Below are 16,453 nucleotides of genomic sequence, written 5' to 3' on the forward strand. Positions count from 1 at the left end.
ACATGTTGGTACATTAGCTTCCCAAGTTAACTCTTTTTCTAAGGAAAAAGAATGCAGGAAAATTGGATTAAGATCAGGAGGTGATTTATCAGTAAAAATTAAGCACACAYCCCTTTTTACCATAGGGATGGGTGCTTGTTTGATCTTTGTATATGAATAGGCTCATTAATTTCAAAATACACCACTCAAGTGTATGAGCATTTAGCTGCCTTCCAGTTTCCATCTTTCTTGCCAAATGGCAGTATGTTTGCTCTTTTTTTGTGTGGAAGGGAAATCAAAAGGGAGTATTTTGGCTGCATTTCTCTCACTGGAGCATGCCAATGACAGAAACACATTAAAACAGTTCACACAAAAAAAGTTTTATTTGGTATGTAAATAGAGTTAATTAATCAGGAAAGAGGCAACATTTAAAGGGGGTCACATATGCTTCTTTCAAGTATTTAAAATCTCAAACTGTTAGTACACTTATGGATAGAATAGTTTCATTATTAGATTTTAAAACAGTAAATAGTAGAAAGTAGTACTGAGACCAACAGTACTTTCTAACTAAAGCTGAACAAGAACAATTTTGGTTTTCCTSTTTAAAAATGTTGATGATATTTGTTAATAAAGCAGAAGAGGCAGATTTCAATACTTCAATACTGCTTCAATACAGATTTAATTAATGATACGATGATGAAGTGAGGTTAAAACATTCGTATGTTTTTACATTCAAAAAAGTTCTATTAAATTCATCAGCAATTCAAGGGATTCTGAGCTTTCCACCTCTATCAATACATTTTAATTAAGGTTTTTACAATAAAAGTGATACATAATTTTAAAAAAAATGCATTGGTAAAATTAATGTAAGACTATGCTTATTACATAGTACAATTCCAGGTACAAACAGGTGGATCAGCAGCAGAAAACTGAAATATAAACAARATATAGCAACACTGTTCTGGCTGTGAAGAATTTGCTCAAAACACAGATTATTTTTTATTTTAATGAGAAAGTTATCTAGGGTTTAGCAAAAGCCACAGAAGGATTTATTTTCTTTTATACTATGATAAAAACAGAAAAGGAATATAAACTAGAGYCTATAAACAGAGCTGTGGCTTTTTACCAGTCATATGAAATATCCTCACTTTTGAARCAGAATGTCTGACCAATGTAGGGCTCAGCTCCCACACATCATCTAGTGAACATCACCAATTTCTATAACTGGTGTAGAAATTGGAATAATTAAACTTACACAGGCATCCTTGGGCTCCATACTTCTTAGCTGCTTTAACTCAGAGACCAAGTCCTGAGATTAAGGACTGATGAAGATTATTACATGAATCTGAAACCAAAGCTCCTGACTAATGAGCCTTAATGAGCCTGAGTTACTTACACGCTTCCTGTGGTGGAGCTGCTGTCCATGAGGAAGGAKCCATTGGTCCTTTCCATCTGTGCAAGCCTGAAAGGCAGGGAAAGACCACAACTTTCAGACAACATGGTGCACAATTTAATCAAAGGCAGTGTGAAAATAAATTTCACTTAGAAACMGCTCAGATATGGCAATCTTTGTATACATGATTAGGAATAAACTCCTAGATTTTGTGACAAAAATGTATAATCCCAAGAACTTTTATGAGAAGTTCCTGCTATGATTAATTAATTCTACTTAACAAACAACAACAAAAAAGTATATTTTCTAACCCTAGGATAATTATCATTAGCATCAGCACAACTCTCATGGCAAAATTAGTTAAAGAGATGTTTTTGCAGATGGTTTTCTTTTTGAATTTTCTAAAGCTGGATTAACAAAAGAGGATGAATGCTTTTTAAATATAGCATATGCAACATCTGAAATTATGCTTGGCAAATAATACCACACTGTGGACAYACAAGTCCTGGAAAACAACACAAAAGCAGTATAATTACAGGGAGTCATTGTCTATAGTTCCTCATTTTGGAAGGAATGAATCTCAAAAGAATAGATTATTAGACTRTACATGTAAGGTCATACAGTTCTTTAAAATCAAAGCAGAATTTTTTGATCAATTCAAGTTTCCAGGAAAGATACACCTTATGTACATAAGACACATAATTAAAATTAGGAACACTCCATACTCCACACATACATTCAACTGCACCAAATACAGCTATTTCCTTTTATATAAAGGTATATCTTAATTTCACATATATTTTTGCAAGTGTATTATGCATTACTATACTCATCTTCAAACTTCTTTTTGAAGGCAATGTGCAAGGCCCTAAAGAACTGAGAACTCTGGTGACTTCTTTTAGTATGGAGCAAGTTTGCCCTTCTGTACATTTGTTACTACTCCTGAGGGTTGTAGAGGARGAATAAATGAAAGCACACACAGGATGTCATCTTGATTGTCTCATCTCACCATGGCTGGGGTGGGGCATTGTGCTCCAACAACTCCCCTGAAGGGAAGAGAATCTCCAGAGCAACCAGAGACAATCAGACATCTCTGCTCTGGGGCATCTCAAACAAATCTAATTCACAGTGAGCAACACACTTACAAGTCACTTWTATAACRCTGCTTAGCTCAGCATCTTTAATGYTTTTGATGAAACATAATTTTAGARATTAATCTTCACAGTTACTTTGTCACATAGGGAGGTAGTACGATCCCCATTACTTTTTAGGGAGAAGAGCCTGCTCTGAATCCTTTAGTCATTAATAGATATTCCGACTCACAAATGCAGATTCCACCCTCACATTYAGGATCTCCATCATTAATGAGGATTTGCTTGGGATAGTATGTGGAACCAGCAGATRGCCCTAATCAGGGAGCAGAGACAGACAGGGAAGGGACCCTAGAGTAGCAAAGAGCCTTCAAGGAAGGATAAAAACTGAAAGCTGAGGAAGGAAATTAGAAGTAGCTCAGAGGTGATCCAGCACAACAGAGAACAGGGAGATGGTAYTTGATTTCAGGCATGGGATTTTAGTGACAGAAAAGTGAGAGGTTCTCCAATCAGTGACAGTGAAAGCTTTAAGCCATAATATACTGTTTCTGCTTTAGAGATGCTTAGCTGAAAAGATCAGAACAATAAAAAAGATTTACTATTATTTACTATTTTATATGCAACATATGCATAACAGATTCAACTGGAAAAGACACAATAAAATTATATGAAAGACATAGAATTATGTCTTCTGCTTTTAGATTTTATTACTAGGAAAAAAACAATCCTGAGTAGTTTTAGACAGATTACTTATGAGGCAATTAGTATTAAGTTTTCAATTTTACTAAGCACTGTCTGCACATAGCAGGTACAGATTTAGGTTTGTATCCTGAATGATCAGCATCAGTAGTGCACAGTTCACCCTCAGCTAGTCTAATCCCAAGCAGAATTGGTAAGAGCTGAGGGGGAGGAGAGGGAAAACAGCTATTGCACCTAGGATCTCCACTGATCATTAATGAGAGCCCAGAGTTTGAGCTTCATCTAGGCACAAAAAGCCACAGTATTGTGGCACCAAAGGCTAAAAATCTCTCTAGAGAGATTTAACTTATCTGATTCAGGGTTTTAATTGATTACAGCATGACCTAAGTTATAGATTCAAAGAAATTTTGTTTGATTTATATGAATGACACGTTTCAAAGAACTGAAAAGCTCTGTAATGACTTTGCATGCCGCTGTGCTCTACTACTAATGAAGGATGAAAGTATTTGCTGTTGAGGGACCAAAAAAAAAAATAGCTTGACTGTGGGTAGCCCTTCAGCATCATTTCCTGTCCTATTTTGTCTTGCTGCAAAGATCACATGCAGCATATCCCAGGCATTGAAAAAACTGCACTGAAGATGTTTCAGGTGCCCATAAATGTGAATGCAATTAATTTAAACACACACTCTGAATTTTTATGAAAAAACCTGAAGAAGTTAAAATTGTTTTTCAATTGTGGAGATCAGATACAACAATAAAAACACCCAAAGAAAAACCTAATCAGTTCCCATGGTACTTATTTTTGAGGGTGTATCCCTGGTTTATGCTTCACCATCATCATGCCTTTAACTCAGGATGAGAGCAAATGGTCTCGAGTTGCATCAGGGAAGGTTTAGATTAGATAGTACAGGAAGTTTCTTCTGTGAAAAGGTGGTCTGTATTGGAATAGGTTGCCCAAGGAAGCGGCAGAATCATCTTCCTTGGAAGTGTTCAAAAGGCACGTGKGGGCGGCCCTTGGGAACATGGTTTAGTGGTGAACACAGTCATGCTGAGTTAACTGCTGGGCTTGATGATTTTAGAGCCTTTTGTCCAACCGTAACGATTCTGTGATCACCAGGTCTGAATGTACAGAAGAGAGTTCAACAAAACACAGAAACATTGAGATAGACTTGGCATAATAAATATTTTATCCCAAAATTACTAGGGTGACCCYACAGAAGTCAGAACATAAACCATCTGTAATTGTGATCTGCTCTGCTAAAAGCCAACAGTAATGCAGTGCTTCTTCTATCACAGAAGAAAACAAAACCCTGGATCCAATATCTTACTGGAAAGGTCTGTATTTCTAAAATTTCCAGTTTATTTCAAAGGTTAAAAATGAAGAAACAAGATGATAATGGCACATTTTACAAATAATATGATTTGGCAGCAATTTCCATTCTGTATGAGAGATGCTGGATTTAACAAATCTATTTTGAATTTAATACGACTGTGAACAGAAGCTAATGATTTAAAAACATTCCACTTACTTCCAAGTAGAGAGAATTAYATCTTTTTAATAAATAATATCCAACCAATACTGTATATTAAAAACTGCAAAAAATTCCATGTACTGGTGAAAATMACGTTTCTCTTACCTAGTAGCATACTGTTCTATCCTGGAGTGTGTATCATCATGGAACAGCTGYGGAGACTGGGAAGGACTAGTTTAAAAATAATAATCAAAAAATTAGTGATGTCTAAAGCAATTCATGATACAGACAACAKTATTTTTAAATTAAGTTAGACTGATGACAAATAAATRTATTCACAATATTCCTGAGGGTGTTWTTGCTTTGGGTCAGCCATGCCCTATAGCTCAGGGACATCAGATTAGCTGCAACTGAGCTAAAAGAAAACAACTGGCAAACGAGGATTTCCAGATAAAGGGGTTCTTCATACTCACTCGTATTGCTCTGGCCACATACTGATGAGAGTGATGGGACTGTAAGGAAGACACAAATAAAAGAAAAAAGAGAGAGAAAGAAAGAAAGAATGAAACTATGAAACAAAAATTTTAAGCAATTTAAGCATTTAAGCAAAAGAAAGCTGGAGAAACACAAAATATTTTAAACAGCAACCCACCCTGAATCACTACCAATTGATGGAGAAAAGAGACAGCAACAGATRCTGCCACGTGCCATGGAGAGACAAAAGACTGACTTACATACTTCATTTTGTTAAATAAAAATCAATCTAAAGAAAAACCCAAATCAGTGGTATTGATTGAACTGCAGCTCATAAACCAGAATCAATTCATTTAAATTCTGCCCAGGCACAAGAACTTCCATTTTAAACTAATTAATAAAATGCATTAAAAAAACAGTGGGGTGTAAAAACCCCACCAATAAAAACACCTTGCCATAAGTCACAGTTATCAATGCTTATTTTCCTTATGCATAAAAATAATGAGGTAAATACATATTGTATTACATTCTTACACTTGAGTAACTAGAAAGGATTTTTATTTTCTTTAATTTTTTATTAGAAGGAATGTATTACTGAGCTTTGCCACCTGCAGGGAGGAGAACCAATACTAACAGTTTTCTCAGCATGGTGCTGACAATTTATCTGTGTATTTCCCACATGACTGGACCAACAGAATTTTATCGTGACCTGTGATTACGGTTTTGACATTCCAATCTCTGACAGCATTGGCAAACTTTCATCACATCAAAGCAGCTTTGCTTTCCTGTCTTGGTGGCAGCTGAAGACTGCCCTGGTGAGTAACAYTTTTCCATTTGAATGTGCATTGCTTCTTAGAAGCCAGGTCATCAATCAGCCMGTTTTCAGATTACTTCCTCCTGTATGTTAAACTGCTAATGAGAAGGTTTTGTTTRCTTGTAGCAAATGAAAGGCACAGCCCTGCAGTCATGGAAGCCCTCAGAATGTGGGTACCAGCCCTGAGCTGCTGAAGCCTCACACGGCTGTTGTCAAGTGGTGCTGGGTTCAGACAGTGCAGAAGTGCCACAGACTCCAGGACGTGAGGCACAGTCAATCCGTGAAACTAATTCTAGAACCCTGTCAACACGTCTTAATTTTGCTCTTGTAAGAGTGTCTTTTGCTGACAATTGCCAAGTGAGTAAATAAAGTGGAGAGCTTCTGTCAGCACCATAAATAACATTGTGGAGACACTGAGAGTGCTCTCTCTGATTAGGCCACATATCCTTCTGAAGCCTGTGGGACCCTAATGAACTCAGATATTTCTAATTGCAAGAGTTTTGACAAAACCAAATAAACAATGCTGTTCCAAAAGCCCAGTTTCCTCAAAAGTTCTCTGTAAATCAGTTATTCAGCCCCTGCCAACATTACCTGCTTTGTCTATTACCATGGACATTGTAACATGGCTTTATAACAAAAAGCTCATGAAAATCTAACCATAAAATACGTTTCTTCAAAAATAACAGACAAGATCTGCATATAACATGAAACAATACAAAATAATATAGCAAAAGAHTCTGCAAGTGTTGTTGGCTATTTTTGAGTTTCAGCTTTTTGCTTTTGATAGAATAGGCCAAGTGCTCTACAAATCAAGCTTACGTCTCCAGGTTGTCACCCTCCAATACWGTTTGCACAGGTAAGTAGCCAAGTCGGGGATGTTTTGCAAAATAYTTCTTTGACCGGAATTTATTCTTCAGCACCTTTGTGAAGTCCCGTACATCTTCCCCAGATGTTGTCTTGAAAAGAAAAAAGAAACAAAATTCAACATTGCTAAATAGYATTGATTTAATATCAATATTATTAATAATGCTGCTACTGTCCTGAAAAAGAATACAAGGAAGAACTTTAAAATTTCAATGACGTTAAAATTGCCCTTTTAGTGTCCTGAGATACACTACAATAATAATGCTAATGCACATAAAAATTCTCTTCTATTGGAAAATAATAGCAAGGTTTCAAACTCCCAGCAATAAATGTATTTACCAATTACCTTATAAATTGAAGAAAAATGGAAGCAGCTTCAAGTATTAAGCTAAACATTTATAACCAGTCTTAAAAACCATATTTTTTTTTTTTTTTTCAGAAAAATTACAAAGGGCTAATCAGTTGGTAAGATACAGTCCTCTATATTAACAAAAATTGACAAAATACTCATTGCCTTCCATTCTAGACCTACAATGGAAACCTTTATCACAAGAGTGGAGTGGTATGTGCTAAACCTTTCTCTGCTGCAATGGCCAAGATTTTCATGAGCATTTTCTCAAGTTACCAAATCTCTTCCTGTAGGATTCTGYCACTACCTGTAATATTCCAGAGTAAAAAAAAAAACCCACAGGTGAAGTGGTGGCCTGTGTTCAGCTACTGTTCAAAAGCACAGGCAGGCCTGATAAGAACAATTAGCGCCTGAAGTAACAAACTCAGACTGACTCAGTCATCTCCTTACTACTACAGAGTAAGATTAGGACACAAAGATTAGCCACAAAATTTTAGAAGGCTAAATTTACAAGTCACAATCAACGTCTTCCATCCCTCCAAGCAGCTCTTTTACTGGTCCTGACAGACACAGCCTCTTCCAAAACTGGTAAGTCCTTAGCCCCATGGCTCCCTGTTCCCTTCCTGTCCACCCCCCTGTCCTCAGAATACAAATAAAATGTATTCAGCTGCTTTTAAAAATCACTTTAACTGGTGATAATCACAGCAATAATGGCAGCACTGCTTTGGTAATACTATCCAGCTAACTTCTGCCACCAAAGCAGGGATACATACAGGCATAAAATACAAGGTGAAAATGGCAATAAAGAGAGCTGCAGGGAAGGAAAAAAAAAAAAAAAGGTACAGTCTGCCTTTGAAGTGTATGTGCTCAGACTGTGCTGAGTACTTCAACAGAACAGTCCCCTTGCAAGCGGTTCTATTGAGCATCTCCTCTTGCAACTRCAGTAAAGAAAACATGCCCATTCACCTCCAGAGTTATCTGAAGAATTGCAACAGCTTTCACAGACTTCCAAGTACAGCCTCTGCAACAAACTACAAACTCCAAGGCATTCCTCTGCCTTGGAGAAGCCTGTTAATATCAAAGGATCCAAAGTGGATGGACAACCATGTGGAAAATAGCAAGGAAGGTCAGTTTTGTAATCTTTTTCCCTGATGTACTATAAAGAGGCCTAGGAGCAAGTAAGGCAGTCTATTCTCTGCTGTCAAAATATAAAAATGCTCCCATATTCACCTACATATTTTAATGTATGTATAATATATGCAGTTACAAACTCTCTAATGCAGATCAGTAAAGCAATAAAAACAGCAGATAATCAAACTAGTGTTGGTAGGAGTTTCTCATCTGCAGCTTTAACAAGTAACAGCAAATGGAGCAAATTTGTGACCAAGCGGTCTTTGAACCCCTGAATTTTAATGTAAGTGAATATAAGTGAGGGTTCACAAAATCATTCTCAGAAAGCATCTCTCCAACCACAGCACCATTCAAAGAAGGAACATGAGGCAATGGAAAGGGCTGCTTACTCTCACACAACAGTAACTCCAACAGATGGAACTCTGCCCCAAGGCCAAGAAGAAAATTTTAATACCTACACATTGTAGAAATAAATGTCTACTGAGTTGCCAAACTCCTCCTTTGACATATTCTTTATTTGGTGTGACAGCATGATTCTCAGAAAGAAGACTAATATGACTTTGTATAGACTGAGAACTGCAAGTACTAACCAGTGAAATTGGAGCAGATTTGAAAGAACTATTTTAATTTACATGCAATTAAGAAGCAACTCTGAAAAATGCCTTCTATTTTCTTTTTTTTTTGGCAAATAACCACACTATACAATCCAACCCAAAATCACGCCAAGAGAGATATAGAATAACATTTTTCTTTAAAAAAAAGAATAGGCAGGCACTGTTGTGTAGAATCTATCTTCTAAATTAAAACTAGCAGGTACCTTGTACACTTCCTTACATCATGACATCTTGACTATTTCCACACAAATCAATAGCACAAATAGCACCATTGTTACAGAACTCCTTCAAAAGCAAAGAAAAAATCCTTTCTTTCACTGAAAATTTGGTCAAAAGACTCATGCTTTCAAACCCATTTTAAAATCTCAATTCTTAGAGCAAGACAAAGTGTAGGAAAAAACATTTAATATCYATGACTGCCTCACACAAATAACTAAAAAAATTCCATAGCAGAAAGTCTCAAGGTGTCAGTAGTTAAAATCTGCAATACCTGACTAGAATCAGCACTCTTCAATACACCAGCCAGGCATTAATAGTTATAAGCAACAAACTAAGATACAAGTGGTTGTAATCCAATAAAAAAGTAATAAACAGGATTTCATGGAAAGCAGTGAAAAAAACTGAGCATGCTGAAACATGCTTTTCATACATATCTTACAAAACCAGTTGGTGAATGCTTTCACTATATTGGAAACAGAACAAGTATTGGGATAAAGTAATAGCAAGAATGTAATAAACCGATTGTAGAGTTCTAAATTAAGTAACATAAAATAAAAATTATAATAAATAYATGAAACATGAAAAAAAAAATAGAATACCTATAGGACTACATAAATTTAATTTATTTCTCACTATTCACCTTTTCAAAGAAACAGTAACAATGGAAGCCAAACTTCTTATTCCTTTCACTGCRCCTACCTGTGTAAAATGACTAAGTCATCATTCTTTTAATTACATTTATTGTATCTAAAGCCAATTAGCTGTTTTAATATACACATAGAAACCGATTCCCAGAAGAGATATGAACCACACTAATGTATGCTGTCCCCAATCCCAACCACACATTCACAGGTTATAAGGAAGCTGGTAAGAAATGTACACAGACACTCAATAATCAAACACGTTTCAAGAAAATAAATTTTGTGTAAGACTTTGTATAAGACATTCTCAGAGAAGCAAAAATAAAATAACATCTATGTTGTTTAAAAGGATTTTAGTTTATACTTCAATAGCAGCTATAGTAGACACCTGAATCTGATACCGCTTGACATTGATCAAATGCTTTASGAAATACTGAGGTTTGCAGTTAAAAAAAATCCACCAGTGAAACCTCAAAACTTTTCTRCATCCCATATTTTCCTCTCTTGATATTTTATTTATCTGTAACATTTTTTAGCACCTGTGCTTCAAGTCTCACTGTTCTTGATGGAAAACAAAATTCTTAGACCTACTTGTGATAACTGCTACAAAATGTGCAGATATGATGAGAGCTGCATCTTAAAGCAGCTGTCAGATACCACTGGGAAACTTTCCAACATGGGATGTGAGATTAAGACATATATAATTCATTCCTGTATTTTTTTTTAAACCTGACACTTAAGAATGCTATTCACCAATATGAACAGCCATGTTTAAGCGTATCATAGAGTTGGAAGGGACTCATCAGCATCACTGAGTCCAACTCCTACGCATTTGTGGGACACCCCACAAATCACACCATGTGCCTGAGAGCATTGCCCAAATAATTCTTGAACTCTCGGGTTTTGTTCTGTGACCACTTCCCTGTTTCAGTGCCCAATCACCTTCTGGATGAAGAACCTTTTTCTGGTATCCAACCTAAACCTCCTGACTAAACTTCATGCCTTGAGTCCTGTCAAGAGAAGTGTTAAGAAGAGTGAAGAGATCTGTACTTTGCTGTCCACCTCCCCTCATGAAGATGCTGAAGATCACAATAAGGTCTCTCTTCAGCCACCTTTTGTCCTGAACAGGGTGAACAGATCAAGTGACGTCAGCAACTTCTCATATAGCTTCCCCTCAAGGCCCTCCATYATCTTCATGGCCCTCCTTTGGATGTTCCCCAATAGTTTCAAGTCTTTCTTATATTGTGGGACCCAAAACTGCCCCCAGCAGTCGAGGTGAGGCCATCTCATGTCAGAGCAGAGCAGGACAATCCTCTCCCTTTCCCAGATGGCAATGCTGTGCCTGGTGCCCCCCAGGACAAGGCTGGCCCTCCTGGCTGAAAGGCACTGCTCATTTTCAATTTGCCATTGACCAGGAACCCCAGGTCCCTTCCTGCAGCACTGCCCTCCAGCATCTCATTCTCCAGTCTGTACACACAGCAAGGGTTGCTCTGTMCCAGCTGCAGAATCTGGCWCCAGTCTTTGTTAAATTTCATGTGGTTGATGACTGCCCTTCTCTCTAATTTGCTGAGGTCTCTCTGTAGGGCCTTCCTTCCTTCAGGGGGAGGCACCAGCTCCTCCCAATTTTGTGTCATCTGTGAACTTGCTCATTATCCCWCCCAGTCCTGCATCCAAGTCATTTATGAAGTTGTTGAAGAGCACAGGGCTGAGGATGGTGCCTTGCAGAACCCCACTAGTGACAGSTGGCCAGTCTGATGTCACCCCYTTCACTATAACCCTTTGCACCCAACTCATGAACTAGTTGCTCATCCATGCACAATGTGATTATCCAGCTGTGTGCTGGACATTTTGTCCACAAGGATACTGTGAGAGACAGTGTTTAAAGTTTTGTTGAAGTCCAAAAACATCCCATCTACTGGCTTTCTTAGATCAACTAGGTGGGTTGCCCTGTCATGGAAAAAAAGCAGGTTTGACAAGCAGGACTTTCCCCTCAAGAWGCCATTCCTAAACAACTCACATCTTTTAAAACATCTCACACCCCTTGATAGAAGCATGAGATAAAATACTACAAAAATTAGGATATTAAAGGTATAATAACAGTATTCAGGCTGTCACTGTCCCATCAGTGATGTTCACACTGTGTAACATTGTGAGGATTACCCTTTTGTGTCCACTTTCTGATAGGGGCATTTCTTAGCAAATTCTCATCAAAAGGAGAGATGAGTTATAAATTYTGTTGTTTTCAGTTTACTCCAATGAAATCTGAGCTGTAATTTCAGGAGTAACTAACAAATTAGCTCTTCTTCTCAAGGCAAATGATAATCTCTGAATTCCACAGCTGGAATGTTCACATGTTCTGCATGCGAAATAGCCAAATTTAACCCTTTTTGCTGCTTTCATTCATCTTCCCCACAGAACAATCCCATTTTGTGAATGGTGAAGCATCATGCCTGGTGCACTGCTAAGCRTATCACAATAAAACCACCAATGTACACGTGTCAGTTTGTGGCTTATGAAACACTGAGGCTGCTTACTGCTTGGGAATGTATCTGTTGTCTCTGAATGTCACTAGGAATTAAATTTTCAGATTACTTACTTAGAGGAGAAGTCTTAATAGGCACTATTACAGGTAAGTCTTATTGTGCCTGGAAAAAAAAAAAATCACTCTAGGATGAACTACCATTCAGCCAATAATTTCTGATGTCTTGACTATCATGTTCTGAACTCGTACTGGGAAATAAAAATCTGGTCATCTGTAAGATGAAGGGGCTAACCTTTGTTAGCATTATTTTATATAGAAAGGCTACCAAAAATTACTTCCCTAAAATAAGGAGCTGTGTCAGGTGAATGGATTATGTTTTCATTAGGGTAAGAAAATAAGACTACTTGCAATGAGAAAATATTCAGAACTGTGATTTGATATTTGTTCATTACTGCAGAAAAGCTTCTTTTTATATCCCTTGCTGTGGAATATGGGATTTGCAAAGTGAAAACACTTCAGAGAAAGAAATATTTATCACATCCGTTTTCTATCTAAAATTCAAAGGATCCATTGGTACAGAAAGCCACATCAATAAAAAAACAARTGCCACTACTGAGAGGACTTCCATTCAGAAAAACCTACAAATAAACCATGGAGGTAGTGGTGTAAGTCTATTCCCAAATTAGATGCTAAGAAAATCTAACAATATTTTAACACATATATTTTTAAATTCTACACTAAAATCTTGTTTCTCCATTTCTCAAAGAAAGACTGTAAAGGTGAAAAAACTAACTAGAATAACTTTGCATTTGTACCACTTAAGAAAGAATTATGTTTTCAGATGCTTCTCATACCCATCTCTAAATCCTGTATGACAGAAAAGCCATAACTGAAGTCATTACAATGATTTTGGGGTTTGGGTTTTTTTTTTTTCCTTTTGTTTTGTTTTTTTTTGGTTTTTTTAGTGGCTTTGTGAGTTTTTGTTGGGTTTTTTTGTTGTGATTTTTTTTTGCACTTTTAGCATCACGAAAACTAAATTGCAAGCTACGACAAATGCTAAATGGCATTACAGATTGGAATGCAGTAACTGCATATAATTAAGTGGAGTACATAGTCCTATTGGAAATAATGAAGCAATTCTTACCWAATGTAAATATCACAAAACTCATTAAAATGGAGAACACGTTCCTTAAGCCATTCTCCAAATTATTTTAAATTTAATAAGAAGCTACTCTGCTTCTGAGAAATCCCCTCATACCCTATACTGAACTGCTCACCTAAAGACGATTAAATGGTCTTCCCTCCATCTGTGACTAAGCTCCAGTTCTAAATGTCAACTTAATTAATGGAAGCATTTTTTTCACTTATTTATTGCTAGTATTCTTGTTAATAATGTATTCATATGCATTAGCAGTAAGAAAGTGAAGCTAGATTTTATTAATGCAGTTTGRTAAGTACATGCATTTGTACTCTGCTTTTCAACACTGGCCAAAAAAGCAACATTTTAACATGAACAGCCTTTGAATTTAGTTGAAAAGGTAGAGTAGATGTACTCTGCCCATTCAGGCTATTTGTACTGTAATATAATGGATTCTAAGGAGCAATTCAGTGGCCTTTGGTACTTCTATTTCACAGGCCCAGGTCTATGCTATTTTTCAGGCATTATTCCATTTAAACACATAACTGCAAAAAAWTTTTCAAGTCTTGACTACTGTACTGCATTTAATGAATTCAATATGTAGAGAGGTTTGGCAACAAATTAGTACACCAACCATAGTGCATTATTACAAATAGTAAGAATAAATAATACAGGCTTCTTTTTGTGAGATCAATCCTTTTTTCCAGACCTAGACTGGATAAAACTAGTTAAAATACATTGAAGGTACTGATTATGGAGGTCTAACAGGCATGTAGCTCTGTTCATATAATGGGTCATTTCTTTTTACAGAAACAGAGGTAGGAGAGTGTACTTTTACCCAAGTAAAATTCCAGCTCTCATATTCAGCTTCCAAATTAAGGGGATCAGAGCTGGACCTCTAATTTTATGCATCACCTAAATGATATACTGTTTCTTTTATTGTGCTCTACTTAAAACTACCCTAAGTTCCTTCCTTTTCCCCCTTAKACACTTGCCTTTCTTCATTCACTCTAATCAAGCATGTCATTTTAGTCCCCTTAATATCCCCAAGTCGATTCACATAATTCTTCTGGTATTTCTTGGAAAGAAGGGACTTTTGCCTTATGTTATCTTATTTTACACYTAATATTGCTTTAAAACTATATTCTTTCTGCAGCAGTAACAGAAATCTTTATTATTATAATACAAGCCACCCCTACTCCCAGGGACAGAGAAGATTACAKACATTTCTAGAACATATTTTTCCATTTGACAGCCTTCACTTGTAAATGAGATGGCTCACAGTTACATAATGTGAACTTGTTAAACAAGAACTGAAAACTTCTCTTAGATATCAAATCTGCTGCTTCAGACAAAACCTGGAATTCATCAGAAATATACCATCCTGTTCTGGAGAAAGTACCATACCCCATACCAAATGTAATCTGTATTTGACTAACTCAACASGGAAGATATCTTATCCTGTGGATCAGCAGTATTATCTATTTCAACACTCCTTACACCTCAGTATCTGAATTTACTGTATATWACAGCCAGTAGCAAGGAACATTTCTGTTCCTTTAAAGATGAGGTTTATAAGCAGGAAAAAAAAAGTGAACGCAAGAAAAATAGGTCTCAAATATGTTCAAATTTTTAGGATTATGAAACCAGTATAAAACAACACCAGAAAAATACCTCTGAAAAGCAGAGGCACAAAGAGCAAAAAACAGTGAAAAAAATATAATAAACATTAAAACCAGCTAAAAAACCAGCAAATCTACTTAAAAAATATTCCTCCGAGTAACCTAATAATGGTTATTATTCATTAGAAACAGAGACTGGTACTCACAGGTATACAATACTCCACCATTGGATAATGCAGTTTATGCCCCTTTGCTGTGCGGCCAGAGAAGAAACAGCTCTGACAGACATCATAGTTGAAATGTTTTAAGCTCCGGTACCTGTGGGGACATTAAACAAAGCAATTAAGAGATTCCTAAGCCTCACAAAGCAAATTACTCTCTGCAATGGTGTCACCTGCTCTACAGAGCAGCAACAYAAGGACACAGTGAGTCTGTTTGGATTAGCTCAGAGAACTTTGAAGTGTGCGGGTGTGTGTGACCAGCACGTGGCATGGCCAACACTCATCATGGCTGCAGGCCCAGGGACACCAGCGTCACTGAAGCAGCTGCAGGACACAGGAAACCTGCAGTCCTCTTAGCCCTCGGAACCTTCCTACACTGCAAACCTCACTGAGTATTTAAAAGTTCCTGTCTCCATATCCACACAGAGAGCCACCATCAATCATCTGCTGTCCAAGTCACTTCGATGTAGAAATCTTACAGGCAACAGCATCATAGGTGGACTGGGAAGAATTTATAATTTAAAACTTTTTACTGACTTTATATGGCTTTAGTTTTTCTCTTCCTTTATTTGGTATTCAGATGATATCTCAAACTTTTATAAACCAGACTGGTTTATTTTTATATGTTTTCACACTGAACAGTTAGATTAAATGTTTGTAYATCATTCCAATGCTCAGAAATTTTAAACACATTTCAGAATATTAAATTCTTAAAAACTCATTAATTTATAAAATCCATTTAAAATTCAGTTACAAAAAAACAACAATCTGTTTAGTCTTGGTTGGGTTTTTTTAAGGGAGTATATGTATAAGTAAGGTAACAAACATATGCAATATCCCTTGAACTAAATGTTATCAGTAGGAGCATGATTTATTTATTTATTTATAATAAAGCAACAATTCAATTCCAGATTCCAYCCACTGTTTCTACGCTATGGCTGTTCTGACTGGATGAGGTTATATAATTTGTATGAAACTAAAATGAGCTAGCTGAACTAAATCGAATAGCTACTGAATAGTTAAAGTTTAAATTAAATTGCTTCCTGAGAGCAGTTTTCAGTATCCATCCACATTTTTCCCCTGTTGAGTTTTATGTTTTGTTTTGCAAGAGAATCTGTGCCTATAAATGCAAAGGTTCACTTTAAAGGATGCTGATCCAACTGTTTATAATCTTTACTCAGAGCCTGCGCATCAAATGGCCACATTTACCTTCTGCTAAAATGCTAGATGTTCCTGTTGTTGCAGATCCC

At 36.6% G+C, this 16,453-nt stretch overlaps 1 protein-coding gene across 6 annotated transcripts in view; it reads right to left on the reverse strand.

Annotated features, from left to right (window-relative positions):
* Positions 1-16,453, reverse strand: part of UTRN (utrophin) — a 348,477-nt gene that overhangs the window by 20,399 nt on the left and 311,625 nt on the right. For all 6 annotated transcript variants that reach the window (XM_057364021.1, XM_057364022.1, XM_057364019.1 and 3 more), the window contains 5 exons: positions 15,189-15,300; positions 6,742-6,878; positions 5,108-5,146; positions 4,800-4,865; positions 1,376-1,441 (listed from right to left, as the gene is read on the reverse strand). In XM_057364021.1, the coding sequence (XP_057220004.1) occupies positions 1,376-1,441; positions 4,800-4,865; positions 5,108-5,146; positions 6,742-6,878; positions 15,189-15,300 (420 nt within the window). The remainder of the gene's footprint in view (positions 1-1,375; positions 1,442-4,799; positions 4,866-5,107; positions 5,147-6,741; positions 6,879-15,188; positions 15,301-16,453) is intronic.

Source organism: Malurus melanocephalus, unplaced genomic scaffold (assembly GCF_030028575.1).
Source record: "Malurus melanocephalus ecotype Western Australia unplaced genomic scaffold, MMel_1.1 scaffold_33, whole genome shotgun sequence".
Taxonomy (NCBI): Eukaryota; Metazoa; Chordata; class Aves; order Passeriformes; family Maluridae; genus Malurus; species Malurus melanocephalus.